Source organism: Notolabrus celidotus, chromosome 22 (assembly GCF_009762535.1).
Source record: "Notolabrus celidotus isolate fNotCel1 chromosome 22, fNotCel1.pri, whole genome shotgun sequence".
In the NCBI taxonomy this organism is placed as follows: domain Eukaryota; kingdom Metazoa; phylum Chordata; class Actinopteri; order Labriformes; family Labridae; genus Notolabrus; species Notolabrus celidotus.
The window spans coordinates 7,997,526-8,013,006 of NC_048293.1; the positions used below are offsets into that span (position 1 = coordinate 7,997,526).

The 15,481-nt window shown below is 46.3% G+C and overlaps 1 protein-coding gene across 2 annotated transcripts in view; it reads right to left on the reverse strand.

Annotated features, from left to right (window-relative positions):
• meis2a (Meis homeobox 2a) overlaps nucleotides 1-15,481 on the reverse strand; it is a 199,254-nt gene that overhangs the window by 25,378 nt on the left and 158,395 nt on the right. For both annotated transcript variants that reach the window (XM_034675608.1, XM_034675607.1), the window contains one exon: nucleotides 451-527. In XM_034675608.1, coding sequence (XP_034531499.1) covers nucleotides 451-527 — 77 coding nt within the window. The remainder of the gene's footprint in view (nucleotides 1-450; nucleotides 528-15,481) is intronic.

A 15,481-nucleotide genomic window follows, 5' to 3' on the forward strand; every position in this document is an offset into this window, starting at 1 on the left:
AATCCACCATATAGCTGCGTGTAAAACGGGGAGGGGGTGGAAGGCAGTTTTTTTGCCTTTTGTGGGGGCACCAGTGGCGGTTCAAGGTATGGTTTTTAGGATGGAAGGGGTGGGGTGGGGTGGGTGTGGGGGCTGAGGGATAGCTTATGATGTCTTTCCTTTCTCCCTTAAACATATCCCTCTGATACATGTGCATCTCAGCACAAAGACCGGTGACTTAGCCGCAGAACACTCCGCCGATAACAGCGGAACATCCTGCTAGCTTACGTGTAATAACGCTACAAAGGTTGTCAGTATGTGTGCATGTGCTGCGTGTGTCTATATGCCACGGGGAGGGCTATACATAAACGGTTTTCACACTTGGCGGCGAGAGGGAGGCGAAGGCTTTTGAAAATGAAAGGCAGAGCGATGCTGGTGGTGGAGATAGGGCGAGCGGAAATCTTGACTCACCAGTTGTTTACTTGTAAGATGGTGAGGCCCGTGTCTTGGGCTAGCTGCTTCTTCTGCTCTTCAGATGGGTATGGGTGCTGCAGAGGCAAACAGAAAGAGAGAAAACACACATGAGCACCTTTGACATAAAGAATTAGCATAAAAGTTCACGCATGTAAATGTTCATAAAGAGAGGGCCTGGAAGAGGACACATGCTCTGAGTCAGGCTCCTGTTGCCTATTACTGTATGTATTCAATATGTTCTCATGTTTGTTGCATTGTGTAACCCAAGGCTGCACCTTCTCCTGACCTCCACCTAACCCTTCCTCTCCCTTTGCACAGTATAGACATTCAGAGCATACACGTGTCCACCCACACATCAACACACATGCACACTCACACAATTCAGAGCTAAACCTGTCAGAGCTGGCCGAACAAGTTTGTCAAAACTGTCAACTGTGATAACCCCCTTCTCTAACCCCACCCCGCCTACACACAAACAACATATAGCGCATGAACTGAACATATGCTCGTACACTCAAACAGGACTTTTAAAGCAGATTCTGTGGTGTCGGAGATTCCTTTTATAATACAGAGCAACAGAACGAGTGGGTGCAGATTTGCAGTGAATACGTTTATCTTTCCTTGAATGTCTGACATGTATCCTGGTGGTGGCTCTTTCATAGAGAGCAGCAGAATAGCAGCTAATGCTAAGAGAACAGAATGCTGTGAAATCTCCTCCACAGACTGGCCAAGAATTTTACCTGAAAATGTAATTCTGCGACCCGGGCTGCAATGATACTATTTGTGTCAGGTCCAATCTAGAGAACATGGGCTGATATAAATGGCAGACCTTGGGCTGCCTCTCTCTCCCCCTGGGCCTGCTATGAAGCATGACAAAACAACAGTGATCGCTGGTGACAGATGTCTTTAAGGGCCAGATTAGGAGTCGGGGCGCACGCAAACGAAACAAATGAGACACTATGTGTTTCATTCAGCCGCTGTAGACAGAGAGCATGCATGCACACAGAAAAACAGAAATATACACTCACACAAATATTCACAGACATGACACCTGCAAATCACAACACACAAAAATGCCTTTTTTAAAAGTGACACTTAAATCCTCCACTGGTTTCAAGCTCCATTAACGCACATTCTTCCCCTCAAGGAAAACACCTTTTGCCTCATGACTTAAAGCCTTTTTTCTCCTTCTCAGCTCCTCTCCTCCTCCACACTCTGTGAGAAAGCAAATTTCATAAAGCTTGCTAACGTCGGCCCTGGCTTGTGTTAATTGAATTCAATTTTAACATGAAATGATAACAAATGCTCAAGAACTATTTTCTCATTTGCTGCTGGAATAATTGATGTAAGTGAGTTTTCATATCAACGCAGGGGAGGATTTCTCCTTTCAGGTAGCACTGTCTTCTCTAAACGTGGTCCGTTTTAATTAAAGAAGAGATGAAAAAATGGTTGAAGGAATGTGCTCAATTAATAACAAACAAGGCTGAGATTGGACAAATAATGAGTCCTGGCTGCATAGAGGGATTAATCTGATTTGTACTTGTGTATGTAGTTCCTTTTAATATGCTAAAATCATTAACAAAGGAAAGATGATAAAGCTCCAATAGAAATACATTTTTTGATTGCCTGGTGTTGACATTTTTTTGGCAGGCAAAGATAGCGCAATTTCTTTTGGTATCTGTGCGTGTGCGTACGTGCAAATATGTATGTGTGTGCAAACATGTCCAAAGAGCATCCTCATGTGCATGTGTGTAATAAGAGTAATGCCTCTTTGTCCCTTCCCCTTACACTCCTGGGTTTCCTTGGTGTTTTCACATTAGCTCTGACCTCGGTCACCATCAAAACATGCTTACAAATAGAAGCAACACTTCCTTCTGCTTGGATTTTATACACAAACATGTACACATATGTGAGGTTGCATACACAAATTGAGATGTAGCTTAAGATGATGTGGTATGGCGGTGAGAGGGAAGGGGGAGCAGCCTAAATTGGAAATGGGAGTGGGTCATCTACATTGTATTAAGGCTTCCTCAGCCTCTCAGGCCCAGACCCGGTCATCAATCGCTGACTGTCAGCCCGAGCGCGCTTTAGCTCGGTGATAAATACGCCGGCCAGCGGCGTAGCTCGTCCGGCAGCCACCACGTAATGAATGGTTTGAACAAACAAGAAAGATGTCTCATCAAGGAGAGTGGGGACGTTAAAGCCCCCCTAGCACAGAAAAACCCCTGAGTAAGGAGATTTACTCCAACCACATAGACACGGCACTGAAAAAAATCTTATTTTGTTCAGCCTATACCCTCTCCTAGCCTGTTACTCACTCCCAGACCCCTTTGCTCCCCATGTCAGACTAGATCGCTCCTCTGCAACCCTAATACTTGCATATGCACTGACAAACACACACACACAGAAAGATGCACAGAAAATGCCTCCTTCCTCATCGACTCCTCTTGCCTGACCCCCTCCCTCTCTCACACACACACTTTTTATAGCTGTGACTGCACTGCAGGCCACCCACACTTTACGCTGTGGCAGCTTTCCTCAAAGCATGGTGAATTCTCAGCTACAGAAAATGGTGTGTGGGTGTGTGGTGGCAGTGACACACACACACACACACACACACACACACACACACACACACACACACACACACACACACACACACACACACACACACACACACACACACACACACACACACACAGACGGACATGAGAAGTAAGTCGGCATGGTGGGCCTTGTGGTTACAAGGCTGCAGCAGCCGTGAAATTGGAGAACAGCTATTTAGACCTCTGAGTAACCTCTTGATGTTAATTGCCTCGGTAAAAAAAATGTGTATCTACATCACCGAGTAGGCAAGAAAAAATTATATGGAAAACGTGTGATTAAATTGTGAGTGAATATTAACAAAACACATAAAATCGGAGCAGAGGGCTAAATCGGTTTCTAATGTGTTTCTTCCTGGAGATGTCCTTCTCTTCCCTCAGGAGACGGTATGACATGCTTATTTAATGGATGAAACACAAACACAGAGAGAGATCAAAGATGGTATTGATAATCTCCCTCACTAGCTTTGGATCCGCTCAATATGTTCAGTTACAAACACCAAGGCCAATATCCTTAAAAGAGGATTGACCGCAAAACGTAAAGCAGCCAGTCTATAAATAATTAGAGCCAGAAATGAGCTGCTCCAATTTGCCGGCCGCGATCGAAACAGCTCTGTTAATTATGCCTGAGCCTGTTAATGGCGCGAGTGTGCACTTTTCTGATGCATGAGTGTCGTCCAATTCCAATCTGACCTGGAAAGGCTGAGACAAACATCAACACAACACATAAACACAGGTGGATCACACTCTGCCAGTCATGAGAATTGAATTTGTGTGTGTGTGTGTGTGTGTGTGTGTGTGTGTGTGTGTGTGTGTGTGTGTGTGTGTGTGTGTGTGTGTGTGTGTGTGTGTGTGTGTGTGTGTGTGTGTGTGTGTGTGTGGGCGACTGCTGGCTAAATTACAGGGTGTGATGCTCCCTGTGCTCCCTGATAGTGCTGGATGTAATGGCCCCTGTGGTTGCAGAACATTACAAGCTAAAGGTAGCTCCATCATCCGCTGTGCGCGCTCCTTAAACCCCCCCTGAGCCCAGCTTGGCGTTTTCCCCATACACAATAACCACATCTAGTGACGGACCCACTCTCACACGACACACACACACCTTTCGCTCACGCCCACTCCCCATCTACACCCTCAACATCCAGCTCGCCATACATCACATTCATACTCTCCTGACACCTATTTGCTGCCGTCGTCAAATCCCACAGCCCGATCATTATCCCAGCAGCTCCATTCTCAAACCCCCGCCCGCTCCCCCTCCACCGCTTCTTCTCACCCCTGTCCAACCCCCTCAACACCACCGCCGTTCGCCCCCAACCTGCAGCCCCCTCGCCTGAGACGCTGGTGGACTCCATTGATGAATGACATCATCAGCGTGTGACATGAGTTATAGAGCCAGGTCGCAAGGTTGCTGTGGCTTGCAAAACCTATTCCATGCTAATGACTCCCAGGAAATCACAGGCCATTGGCTGTTTACCCCTGGTTGTCATGGCAACACAGGGGATTTGCTGATCATGATTGGTGATTTAGCCCCAGCTTGGTTTGTGCCTTGGGTAGGGTTATCAGGTAATTTATATTTTTTCCATTCTATAACATTGTTTTTGTGTTCTGAAGTATGTGAAAGTATGTGAAAGTAACTTTTTGAAGGTAAGGATTTATTTGATGGGAGTCTTCGTGAGTTTGTATTGTTCCGCTTTCATATATGCCTTTCACGCATTGATTGGAATCTTATTTGTTTTTAATCAAAGTGACTGCAGGGTGATAATAATATTCACTGTCAGAAAACAACGCAATCAAATATAGGAATGACATTTTAATATGGCGTCCGTCCTGAGTTGGGGTAAGATTGGCACATTTTAAATATGAAGATGCCGTTGTTAATAACATCACAATTGGCTTCTTTGACAAATGACAATGAGATTGAATGCATATCTGCATTACTGAGAGATCAAACAGATATGACAAATAAATCCAGTTAGAGTTTGTGGATCCATCATGAGTGTGTTTACTATGCACAGAGCGATATGAGGCTTTTAGCTGCAGTTCCATGACAGATTTGGCGGTTTGAATTGAGAGATAAAGTTAATTATTTCTGTCTGGAAACATCAAATGGATTGACAACTGACAATTAAAACTGAAGTTTCACATTTCTTTCAACATTATAGACCTAAGTTGTCAAGTTCATCTAGATAAGCAGCAAATAATTACTTTAAGCAAAGTTAAAGTAATGTTTCACTTTATTTAACATGAATATCGGATATTTTTGAAAAATGTTCTGTTTCTTCCACACTACTTATCAATGGCTCTTTCTTTTTGTCAATACATTCTCCTGCTCTCCTGAAGTGTGTCTTTGGCTGGAAGTGGCAATGGCTTTTTAATGCCTCTATTTAGAGGATAGGGACATTGATAGGGTAGGAGACTGGGGGAAGGCATGCGACAAAGGGCCACAGGGCAGATTTACTGTATACCTGGGCCACCTGCTTCCAGGACTACAGCTTGGTACATGGGGTGTTTGACTTAACCATTGAGCTTAACTGGCACCCCAGCAGGGTGCTTTTCTTAGTGTTGGTTGTATTTTATTTCAGAGACCTAAACTGCTTCCTGACAACAGTCTGAAAACAGGCAAGAATGCCACATGTCTCAATGTTTCAACCCTTTTGCACTCTCTCACTCTTGAAAATGCACACACGCAGACTCACACAGATACAGCCAACTTATAAACAGCACTCACATGATGCCAGCCTATGAAACACACACACTGCATGCCAACCTCTGATAACAGCAAATGAAAGTACATCCATATCTACACCTCACACGATCTGCATTCAGAACATACCACTGCACTCCTGTCTCCCTCACTACAGACACCACAGCTTCCACAATAAGTGTAAGGGCTCTCAGCGGACTAACCTCTGACAGTAAAACGGTGATGATTGCAAATACAAGGCGAAGACTGGCAAGGCCCGCGGCATCTATTATAGAGCAAAAGGGCCCCCAGTCTGTCTGTCTGCCTCTCTGACTGACTGGCTGGCTGGCTGGCTGGCTGGTTGGTTGGCAGTGCATCAGTACTACTGCTGCTGTTGCTGCCATGGCCCGCCACAACAATTGCTGGCTGGGCTCCTGAAGCCAGCTCCTGGACCTCGGCCAGCAGCCTGTTTGCTCTACACCATTAATTTATGTTCACTGGAGATGGTGCAAGGTTGTAGAGAAGCTCTACGGCATAACTGCCCCCGCTCGCCTGCCAAGCTACGGTAAGAGTAAAGCGGGTGAGGGGAGTCGGAAGGAGGGAGAGGGTGAGGAAGGAGCCCTGGAGGATATGTGAGATACAGGAATCTGATTGTACCAAGCTGCATGAGGCTAAATAGCAATCACTCCCACACAATCCCAATGCACCTCCAGACTTTACAAATCGACCAACGAAGGAGAGAGATGTTTTTCCAAATGCTATCATGCATATTGATAATAAAGTATCACTTTTATCCAATAAAGAAAATAAAACTGGGAAAGCTGTAATCATTATTTGGATAAATTCCACCAAAGACCCCCGACTCCTGATAGATCTGTTGGAGTTTGCCAACAGTAGTATACACAAACTGTGAGTGTGCTGCGTTGTGGACCTGGTCTCATTTGTGGCCTGCAGCCATAGAGATGTGCCTATTTAATCGTCAGATCAAGTTCATGGCTTCTTTTTCCACCACACGGCTTTCAAGAGGAGGAATACGATCCCTCCATCCTCACAGAGGGGGCCTGCCCTTCTCTCAGTCTCTCCCTTTTTTCTATCCATCTCTCCTTCTCTTGCTGTACTCCATACAGGCCCCAGCAGCTATCCCTTTTCTTTCTCGATGCATGCTAACCCATCTGGCCTCGTCTCGTATCCTCTCTTCACTCGAACCTCTTCTTCTCTTCCTTTCCTCTCCTCTCATCTCATCTCCCCCCACAACCAAACAACCCACCGCCCCTTTCAAAGTTTCCGTTGAAGCTTTAAGCCAGGTCCTAGAGGGCAGGAATTTGGCCTGGTTTTTCAGACCAGTCTGTTGGCTTTGTTGTGGTAACTGCCTGCTCAGGGGCACCCGGCTCTGTTCTGCTGCTCAGCTCTCCAACTCGCCTGATGTCAACACACAGCCATGCTCGCTGCGCTCTGAAGAAATCCTAGTAACATCTTGTTGCAATGACTTCAGCTGAGTCAAAGGATCATCCTCCTTTGGAACATTGTTTCTCTATTAAATTAAATGAAGAATTTTTTTTTATGTAATCCTCTAAATAAAGTAAATCTGTTATTTCATCTCTATGATAATGTTTATAGAGAGGTCTAGGTTTTAGGTCTATAGCCATTGGGAGGGATTTTTAGGGCCTATAAGCAGATCATTAGAGGCCTGGTGGGCCTGTCAAAGCAAGCAGACCCACCCACTTTGCCTGCATATCCACACCACTTGTCACTGTTGCCAGTCATAAAGTCATTGGGAGCACATGCTAAAGCTAAAGTGAGTGACCGGGCTAAGCCTCTGAATAAACACCAGCGCTGGTTTAATGACGTATGCACACATTGTAAAAAAGCAATGATTTTCTGAACTGAGGCTTGGCATGAGAAAACCTTTAGCGTGGATTATGAGAGTTCAAGCTAAAGTTATTACAGAAGACTTTACCCTGAAAAAGTTTTATACCTTTCTTTTTTCATTTCCAATTAAGTCCAGAAACTGTTTCTGTTTTTGTGATTCCAAATTCATTGGCCAAGATGCATAACTACCTCCTGACAAATATCAGTTCTTTGGCTTCGTGTTTGAATATAAAATTTACAGTTTTTCTTTATCCACTGGGTCTAGTGTTTTTAGTCACTATTTGGGCACACAAACGCTTACAGCCCTTTTTTAAAGAAATGCTGAGAAAGCACAGTAATGCTCTTACAACACAGAGCATGTTGATAAAGTCTGTTGGCATAAGGACTTAATATTAACATACAGGGTCTCTTTAAGTTTATCCTCTTACTCCATTGTGCTCTGTAGACTTTGTTTAACTTGCCGAGTCAATGTAAAGTGGGGCTGATCTTCAGTTGAAACAGAAACAGATTAATTTGTGCAGAGATGGACAGACGGAGAGAGAGAAAAGTGAGTGTGTTCGTTCTTCAAACAGAAGCTTCTGAGAGTTCCCACTTGACGGTTCTCCCTTTCATTGTGCATTAACTTAATGAGCATAAGTATTCAAATACACAATCTGTCTCCCCTCTTTCTTTCTCTCTCTCTCACTTTGGTCTCTGCCTCTTTAAGACTCAACATTCTCCAGAGAAAGGCCACTACATTCTAATAGTGAGCCTCGGGACACGACAACAAGAGCACAACCACTTACAGAGGACAAACAAGAAACCCCCCGGGGCCTGCGATGGAATGTCAAGCCAATTTGGAAGATATCATAGGACATTTGTAATGTCAATTTTTGTTTTCAGGTCAAAAATCAAAGGCAAACATAGTGGGTAACATTTGTCCATTACAGTGCGGGCAGGAACTCCCCCTCCCCCAGCTGCAAAACAGCTGCAGGGGACACTTCCTGTTTGCTAATGATGCTAAATGTGTTCAAGTCAACCATGTCAAATTTTCTCTCCCTCTGAATGGACAGCTGGGGTTGAGAGAAAGATCTGCTCCTCTCTTCTTCGCCATCCTCCGCCTGAAAGAGACGATCTTACAGGCCCAAGATGGACAGACAGACACTTCAGATCATGCCCATGTCAGAGAGACAGACGAGCAGAGCTGATGGTAACCATAGGTGCATTCATCTGAGATCACAAGTACTTCCATGGAACAAAGCCAAACCAAACCCTGATCAGTCACCACCCCGTCCCTACCTGTTGTGTCTCCTCTCTTTTACTGCATACCGTTTTTTTCCCCCTTTTCTTTTTTTGCCTTTCGGAGACGCACATCTTCTGAGCTCTCCTTTCATCTCAGGGTGTATGAGTCAAGGAGATATCTCCTGTCATTGCTCAACACCCAGGGGCGGCTGGCTGCACGGGTCTGTGTGGACTGACAAATGCCCTCAGGATCTTTCACTTTCTTAATGTTCCTCAAAGCAGAGTCGACATGTGACGAGAGTTAAAATGACTTTGTGATGTGCCGCCAAAAAGAAAGAAAGGAGAAGACAAGAGAAGAGAGGAAGAAAGAGAGAAGAAGAAAAGAGGAGTGGTAAAGCAGGGGATAGAGCTTTTAGGCCTGGTTAATAGCAGCCAATCTTTAAGTGCATTCTTCCATCCTCTCTCTCTCTCTCTCTCTCTCTCTCTCTCTCTCTCTCTCTCTTCCTCTCTTTTTCCTTGTAGTGCTCTTAGGCTCAATCCTGCCCGGGGGTTTGAGGTGACCTTTGACCTGGCTGGCCTGCCTAGCTACAGCCCTCTCGTTTGTTAGGGGCTTTATCCACTGACAAAGCAGGCAGGAAGTTGGCAGCCACCCAGCAGCCCCATGGGAGGATGACCATCAGCTAGCTCAGCTTACCGCTTATTACAGGATGGTGGGGAGCATGTGTGTGTGTGAGATTGAGTGTGTGTGCGTGCACATATTGTATTAGTGCGTGCATGTTAATAGACAAACTTGTGTGTATTCAACTGCAGGCATGTTGGACTGCGGCTGCATGCTCGTGTTTTGCATGCACATGTGTAGAAGAGCGACAAAATCAGACATGTGGCTGACCTTTTTTTTTTTCTTTTTTTCGTGCCGGCAAATTTTTTAACTGTGCTACCTAATGACACGCAAAGAATAAGCCTGGAAGCTATGAACGTCCCTGTCTTGGAGCTAACCCGATCAGCTACGCATGTTAGCAACAATCAGGCAACCTTCCAGCCACTGGACTCAGGGGACCCCAGCACACTTCTCTCTCTCTCACTCTCCCTCTCTACCCGTTCTCTTCTCCTCCTCCTCCTCCTCCTCCTCTCTGCAGTCTGCTCATCAGAGCGCTCAGAGCAGCTCACTAAAACATTATATCATAAGACACTCCAGTTTCACTCTCGCCACTCCATAAAAGTCAGGTAATTCATACTTCATTTATATATCTGCCCATTAATAAAGCTGATGAACTTTTACTCCTTAAATCTAATGGGCCATTTTGCCGCGACTGCCAGCAGTGCTCGCCGTGTTCTCTCTCTCTCCCTCTCTTTCTCTCTCTCTCTCTCTCTCTCTCTCTTTCTCTCTCTCTCTCTCTCTCTCTCCCTCCCTCTCTCTTCCTGTCTGTATTCCTCTCTTCTTTCTACTCTACTGTCCACAGAGCTAATCCACTGTCTCCCATCCACCGTTGATAAACAGCATTTATAGGTGAAGAGTAGAGGGCTTTAGAGATTTTTGAGGCTTTGTGACCTCTGCCATTGACAAGTGGTGACACGCACCGTATGTACGTTTTTGTTGTTTTCTCTCTTTCTCTCTCTCTCTTTCTCTGTTTTCATCAACCTCTCTCTATCTGGGTGCAACAGAAGGTCATTGACCTCCGGGCCTAAAAGCAATGGCAGGATGGCTCCCCAGCTCGGCGGCTGTTGACAAGCGTCTGTGTTCTTTTCAACAACTCGTTGAACCACCCCCCTTACCCCTTCCCTTCTCAGGAATGTAACACAACCGCTCGCTGAGGTGACCCAAGCCCCTCCCCTCTCCTCATCCTTCATTTACAGAAAGAGAAAGAAGGGAGCGAAAGAGAGTGAAAGCAAGCCCAAACTTTGGGGTGCTCCGCAGCTGTCCCCCCACCATCTCCCCATCTAACTCTTGCTCCTTCTTCTCTTTTTTCTCCTCCTCTCTTTTAGATTTGCTTCCAGCCCACTGCCTGTGGAATAATTAATGATGCAATTGAGCCGAGGAGAGGACTCTGACCAGCAGGGGCTGTTCCTGAATGCCCTGGTAGCCGTTTTTATGGAAGACCGGAAAATAGAAGGAGAAAAAAAGACAGAGAGAGCGAGACATAAAGCAGTCAAGACAGTGAGAAAAAGGGATTGTTAATAGTTTGCTCCACAACAAGCCTTAACTCAGGCTTCCTCTCTGTTTTCATCCCCTCTAGTCTAATCCCCCTTCCCCCCTCTCTCCTCTCCTCTCCTCCATCCTGATGGTGGGATCGGGGGGCCTGACCTGTCTGGTGATTGATGGTAATGTCTCAGGAAGTCATTTTCCCCGACAGCACCCTGCCGCCTTTCACCAGGCCCGGTGCAGAGGTGAGCCCATCACATGGACGCTTTTAACTCTTTGCTCACCCGTCGCCTGAGGTCTCTCCGACCCACCTTTATTACACACCCTTTTCCCGAAAGTGCACCCTTTGCAAAGCACCGCCGGAGAAAGTGATGCGACGGAAAAATTCTGACAGCAGAAGCAAAATTAAGAAAGTACTGAGCAGAGAAAACAAAAGCATCTTGGCTTGAAAACACAGCCCATCTTGAAGTGGATCTGCCAAGTGGCCCCTAATTCAGGTTGCTGGGGATGGATCCCCACAACTCCATTACTGTCAGCGCTTACCACCTCCATTATGGCAATTAGGTCGTGGTTCCAACACTAGGAATGCTTTGCTATGCTCCGGAATTGCTAACATCTGCCGCGTCTCCGCTCCATGTGTCAGAGCGGAGTTGTCTTTTCTTAAACACACATCTTTTTACAGTCACACTCCTTCTCCTCTCTCCTCTTTTTCCCCTTCCTTCTCCAACACTGCTCTCCACATTTATTTTCTTAATTCGACTCAAACTGTGCCTTAAAGAGATCCCTCTCTGTTTGAGTCCAAATAACCGAAAATGATCCGTGAAGAGCCTCGCGGTTCCCGTTTTCACTAGGCTTCATTAGTTTTTAATATCTAGCCAGTGGAAGGAGGAGAAAATAGCATGGAGATAATCAATGGAAAGGGGCTGCTGGCCTATTAATCTCCCCCAAAGGATTGTGGGTTAATACACGCTCTTGCATAGGCAAACATGGCTGTGTGGGGAACACATCTGTCTGCCTGGATGGGCTACTTAATGAAACAGCCTTGCGTTCGGCTGCTGAGATGGATGTCGTTCCCCACAGTGAAAAATGAGTTCTCTCTCTCCCACTACGCAGAGCCACACATGATAGGGCTCCATTCAATACACCAGAGACCTGACTGTGTCCCCCGTGTGAGAGCAGCTCAAACAATGAGGGTGCCGGGCAGGACAGGCAACGCATGGCCACTGGAGCAAGTCCTCATGGAGATCATATCAGGGAATCCTAATGTGAACAAGAGTGTGAGTGATCTGGGAATGAGAGAAGACAGGGAAAGAGTAGAAGACGAGTTGTACAGTAGACAGATAAAGAAGAATAAGGGACATACAGACTTAGCCACCTGGGACTGATAAGCAGGCTCAATGTGTTTGTGTGGGGAAACTCTGGTGTATACATTGTTTGCATGTGCAAGCATGTTTCTACGTGCGTGCATATGTGTGTGTAGTCTGACAGTGTCGTAGGTGACCCTCGGTCAGGGAGCCCTGTAACACGAGCTCACCTCCGGTTCTGCGAGCTCTCCTCTCAGTGTGCTAAACAGCCACCTGAAGACAGGATTAGCCATTGTGACCCGGCCCCAAAGGTAACCGAGATACACCTCCGGGGACAGACATGAAACACACACTGTCACGTGTTGCAGGGACTCAGCGAGGAGGGAGGAGGCACACACTGAGGAGATCGAGTGAAAGAATAAAATGGAGACAGGATGGGACAGGTGGTGTCAGGGATTGTAGGAGCAAACAGGACACCTATAAGAGGATAAATGCAAGTAGGATACAGTGTAATGTCATGCAAGCCAACAGCAAAGGTGTCGTGGTGTTTGCTGTTGTCTGGCGACAACAAAGCAGCTGAGCGTAAGAGGATTGGCCGACCTAACCTAACGCCTTGGGGTAGCTGAGATTTGTTCCTGTGTGGAAATTGACGCCTGTCAGCCTGTCTATGACTCAACTCTGACAGCATTCATGCATGTGTGTTTCTGTGCGCACATACAGACGTGCATGCTGCGCTGTGACAAATGAGCTGTGCTTAATTTGCGACTGATTATGCGGGGCTGCTGGTGCCCTAAACCCCTTTGAACTTGTAATTGCCCCTGGTTTCAGTAATGAACATTAAGGAGGATTCAGAACTGTGTAGCTAATTACACATTTGCCCCCCCTCTTCTCCCTCCTTTTTTTAACTTCTTCTTCTTTATAGCTGGGTGAGAAAGAGGGGAAAAGGAGGAGCAGGAGTGGTAGTAGTGGTGGTGGTAGGAAGACGAGAGCCAAGGAGGAGGTTCTGGGTTGGGAGGCACATACTGCTGTTGTCGCCCTCTTTATCTAAATAATTGTACAAGCTGGTTTATGGGCTTAGGAGAGGAGCTTTGTGTGTCAGTCGCTGCAAGCCTGGGGATATGGGGGGGAGTAGCTTTCTCCATAATCAATATTCAGAGAGATTCACATCTGGAGCGAAGGCTTTCTCTGCTCAGATTTGGATTTATGTATACTTATTTGTTGTATTTGATTTTTCATTGGTCCTATATCCCTCTGATTTTCTTATCACTGTGCCATGGAGATATTTTTTTCTACATATCTGTTACACATGCTCATTTTCGTCGCATCGTATGATTGTAGTAGGATGTGGCAGCAGGAAAATTCACGTCTGAAATGATCAAGGTTTGTCGTATGAGGGAAACGGACACTCAGAACGCATGGCTCAATATTTATGCTTTGTAGAGCTGCCCAAGCACTGGAGCATTCTGGGTAAATGGCTGCAGTGCAAGGAGGGTCCACAGAGGCTGGTGGAAAGGGGGTGGAAGAGTTGGGGAAAGGAGCAACAAATTGACCCGCTCAGCGCTTGTCTTTGATGTGGACTGGGCTCTCTCTTTAAAAACCAGTCCACATGTTCAGAGAGGAAAAAGGGAGAGGATATCAATAGTGGAAAAAAAATGAAAAGGTGAGGAAGTGGTGGGGGGAGAGGTGAGAACAAGAGACATGGCTCCCAGTTATAAGGACCCCACTGTGCTGGAATCCCACTGCCTGCCCCTGGACCGATGCTGGGCTAAAAACAAAAGCACGCATTCGAGAGGAGTGAAGAAGGGAGGGGTGAAAAAAAAAATCACACAAAATGGCAGGAGTGGGATTTGATGCAGCCAGGGTCCCATGACAAACCAAACAGTGCAACACACAAGGTCTGCTTTTGATTTCTTCTCGGTGCCTCCATCCCTCAACCTCTTTCTCTTTCCTCGCCTCCCTCCCTCCCTCCCTTCTCGTCTTTAGCCTGGTTTGCTGTTTCCACGCTTGTGCTGCTTCCTTTTCCCTTTTGCATTTTCTTCTCTTGGTGTGAGATGAATATCAAAGCACTGCTGGGGCAGCTTGGAGGCCTGCAGCAGAATCTCATTGGCCTCTGTGGTCCCCCCAGCATGCAGCAGCCACCGTTTTCTAGCAGCTCTTGCCACAACCCCGCAATCAACCATGGGGAGATGGGGAAGGGGGGTGGCGGAGGGGGGCTGAGGCTAGCCTGCAGGGCGGTAGTCCCTGGAAGGGTAAGGGGTAATTTAAGGAAACCAGCTCTAAGATGTGAAACCAAAATCCTCTTATATATTTTCTTATGAGTAAGATAACCCCGAAAGTGTAGAAAAGGGAAGGCAGCACAGAATCAGCTACCACCATCTTAATAACCCGGGTTTTCCACCAGGGGCATGAGTGCTATCATCGTCTGCCTTCCAAATGACGTCATTCAGCCCGTGTTTTTAAAGTTAGCTCAGCCGGGCGCTAGCTAACAGGTCAGTGTTGTGACTACAGCAGCAGACCATGTCCCTGCTGTTCTACAGGCAGGGAAACATGCCAGAGTTCTCTGTTGATCATAGGGCCTTCAAGAAGTCGCCTCATGTATGCTTCTGGAGCACTCTCTTTTGAGTTTATAAATCTGACTGCCCTCCACGGGTCTTGCTCTGTTTGTATTCTGCTGCGGTCATGGCATGTGCAGTCACCTCTGCAGGGGCCGCTTAAACTCATGCTGTGCTCCTGGTACGCAATGAGGACGACCCCTGTAGGAAAGCTTGCACTGAATCCCATTTTAGGGAACATTCTTCTTCTGTGTTTTTCCCTGTCTGTTGTCATACGAGAGGATATCTTGTGGATTGCTCTTTAGCACACACTGAGAAGTTTCACACTGCTTAATCACCTCCATGCATCGTGCACGTGTCGTAAACAGTCCCTTAGCAAAGGCAGTCATTTCTGCTACTTCATTAAACAACCTGCATTAGGATGCAATCAGCAGGAATGGAAATTAACAGAGAGGGAAGGGAAAAGGGAAGAGGGGGAGGAGAAGTGTTGGAATTATGCTGGATTCTGTGTATTTACACATGCATAACAACATGATGTGAATGTATAATACAGCAACATGCCTGCTCTTTTTCACAAGCACACACACAAATAATGTAAGCAAGGTAAATGTGCCATGCTTTATATGTCAGTGGATTCCATGTGGGTTTAGTTGGCT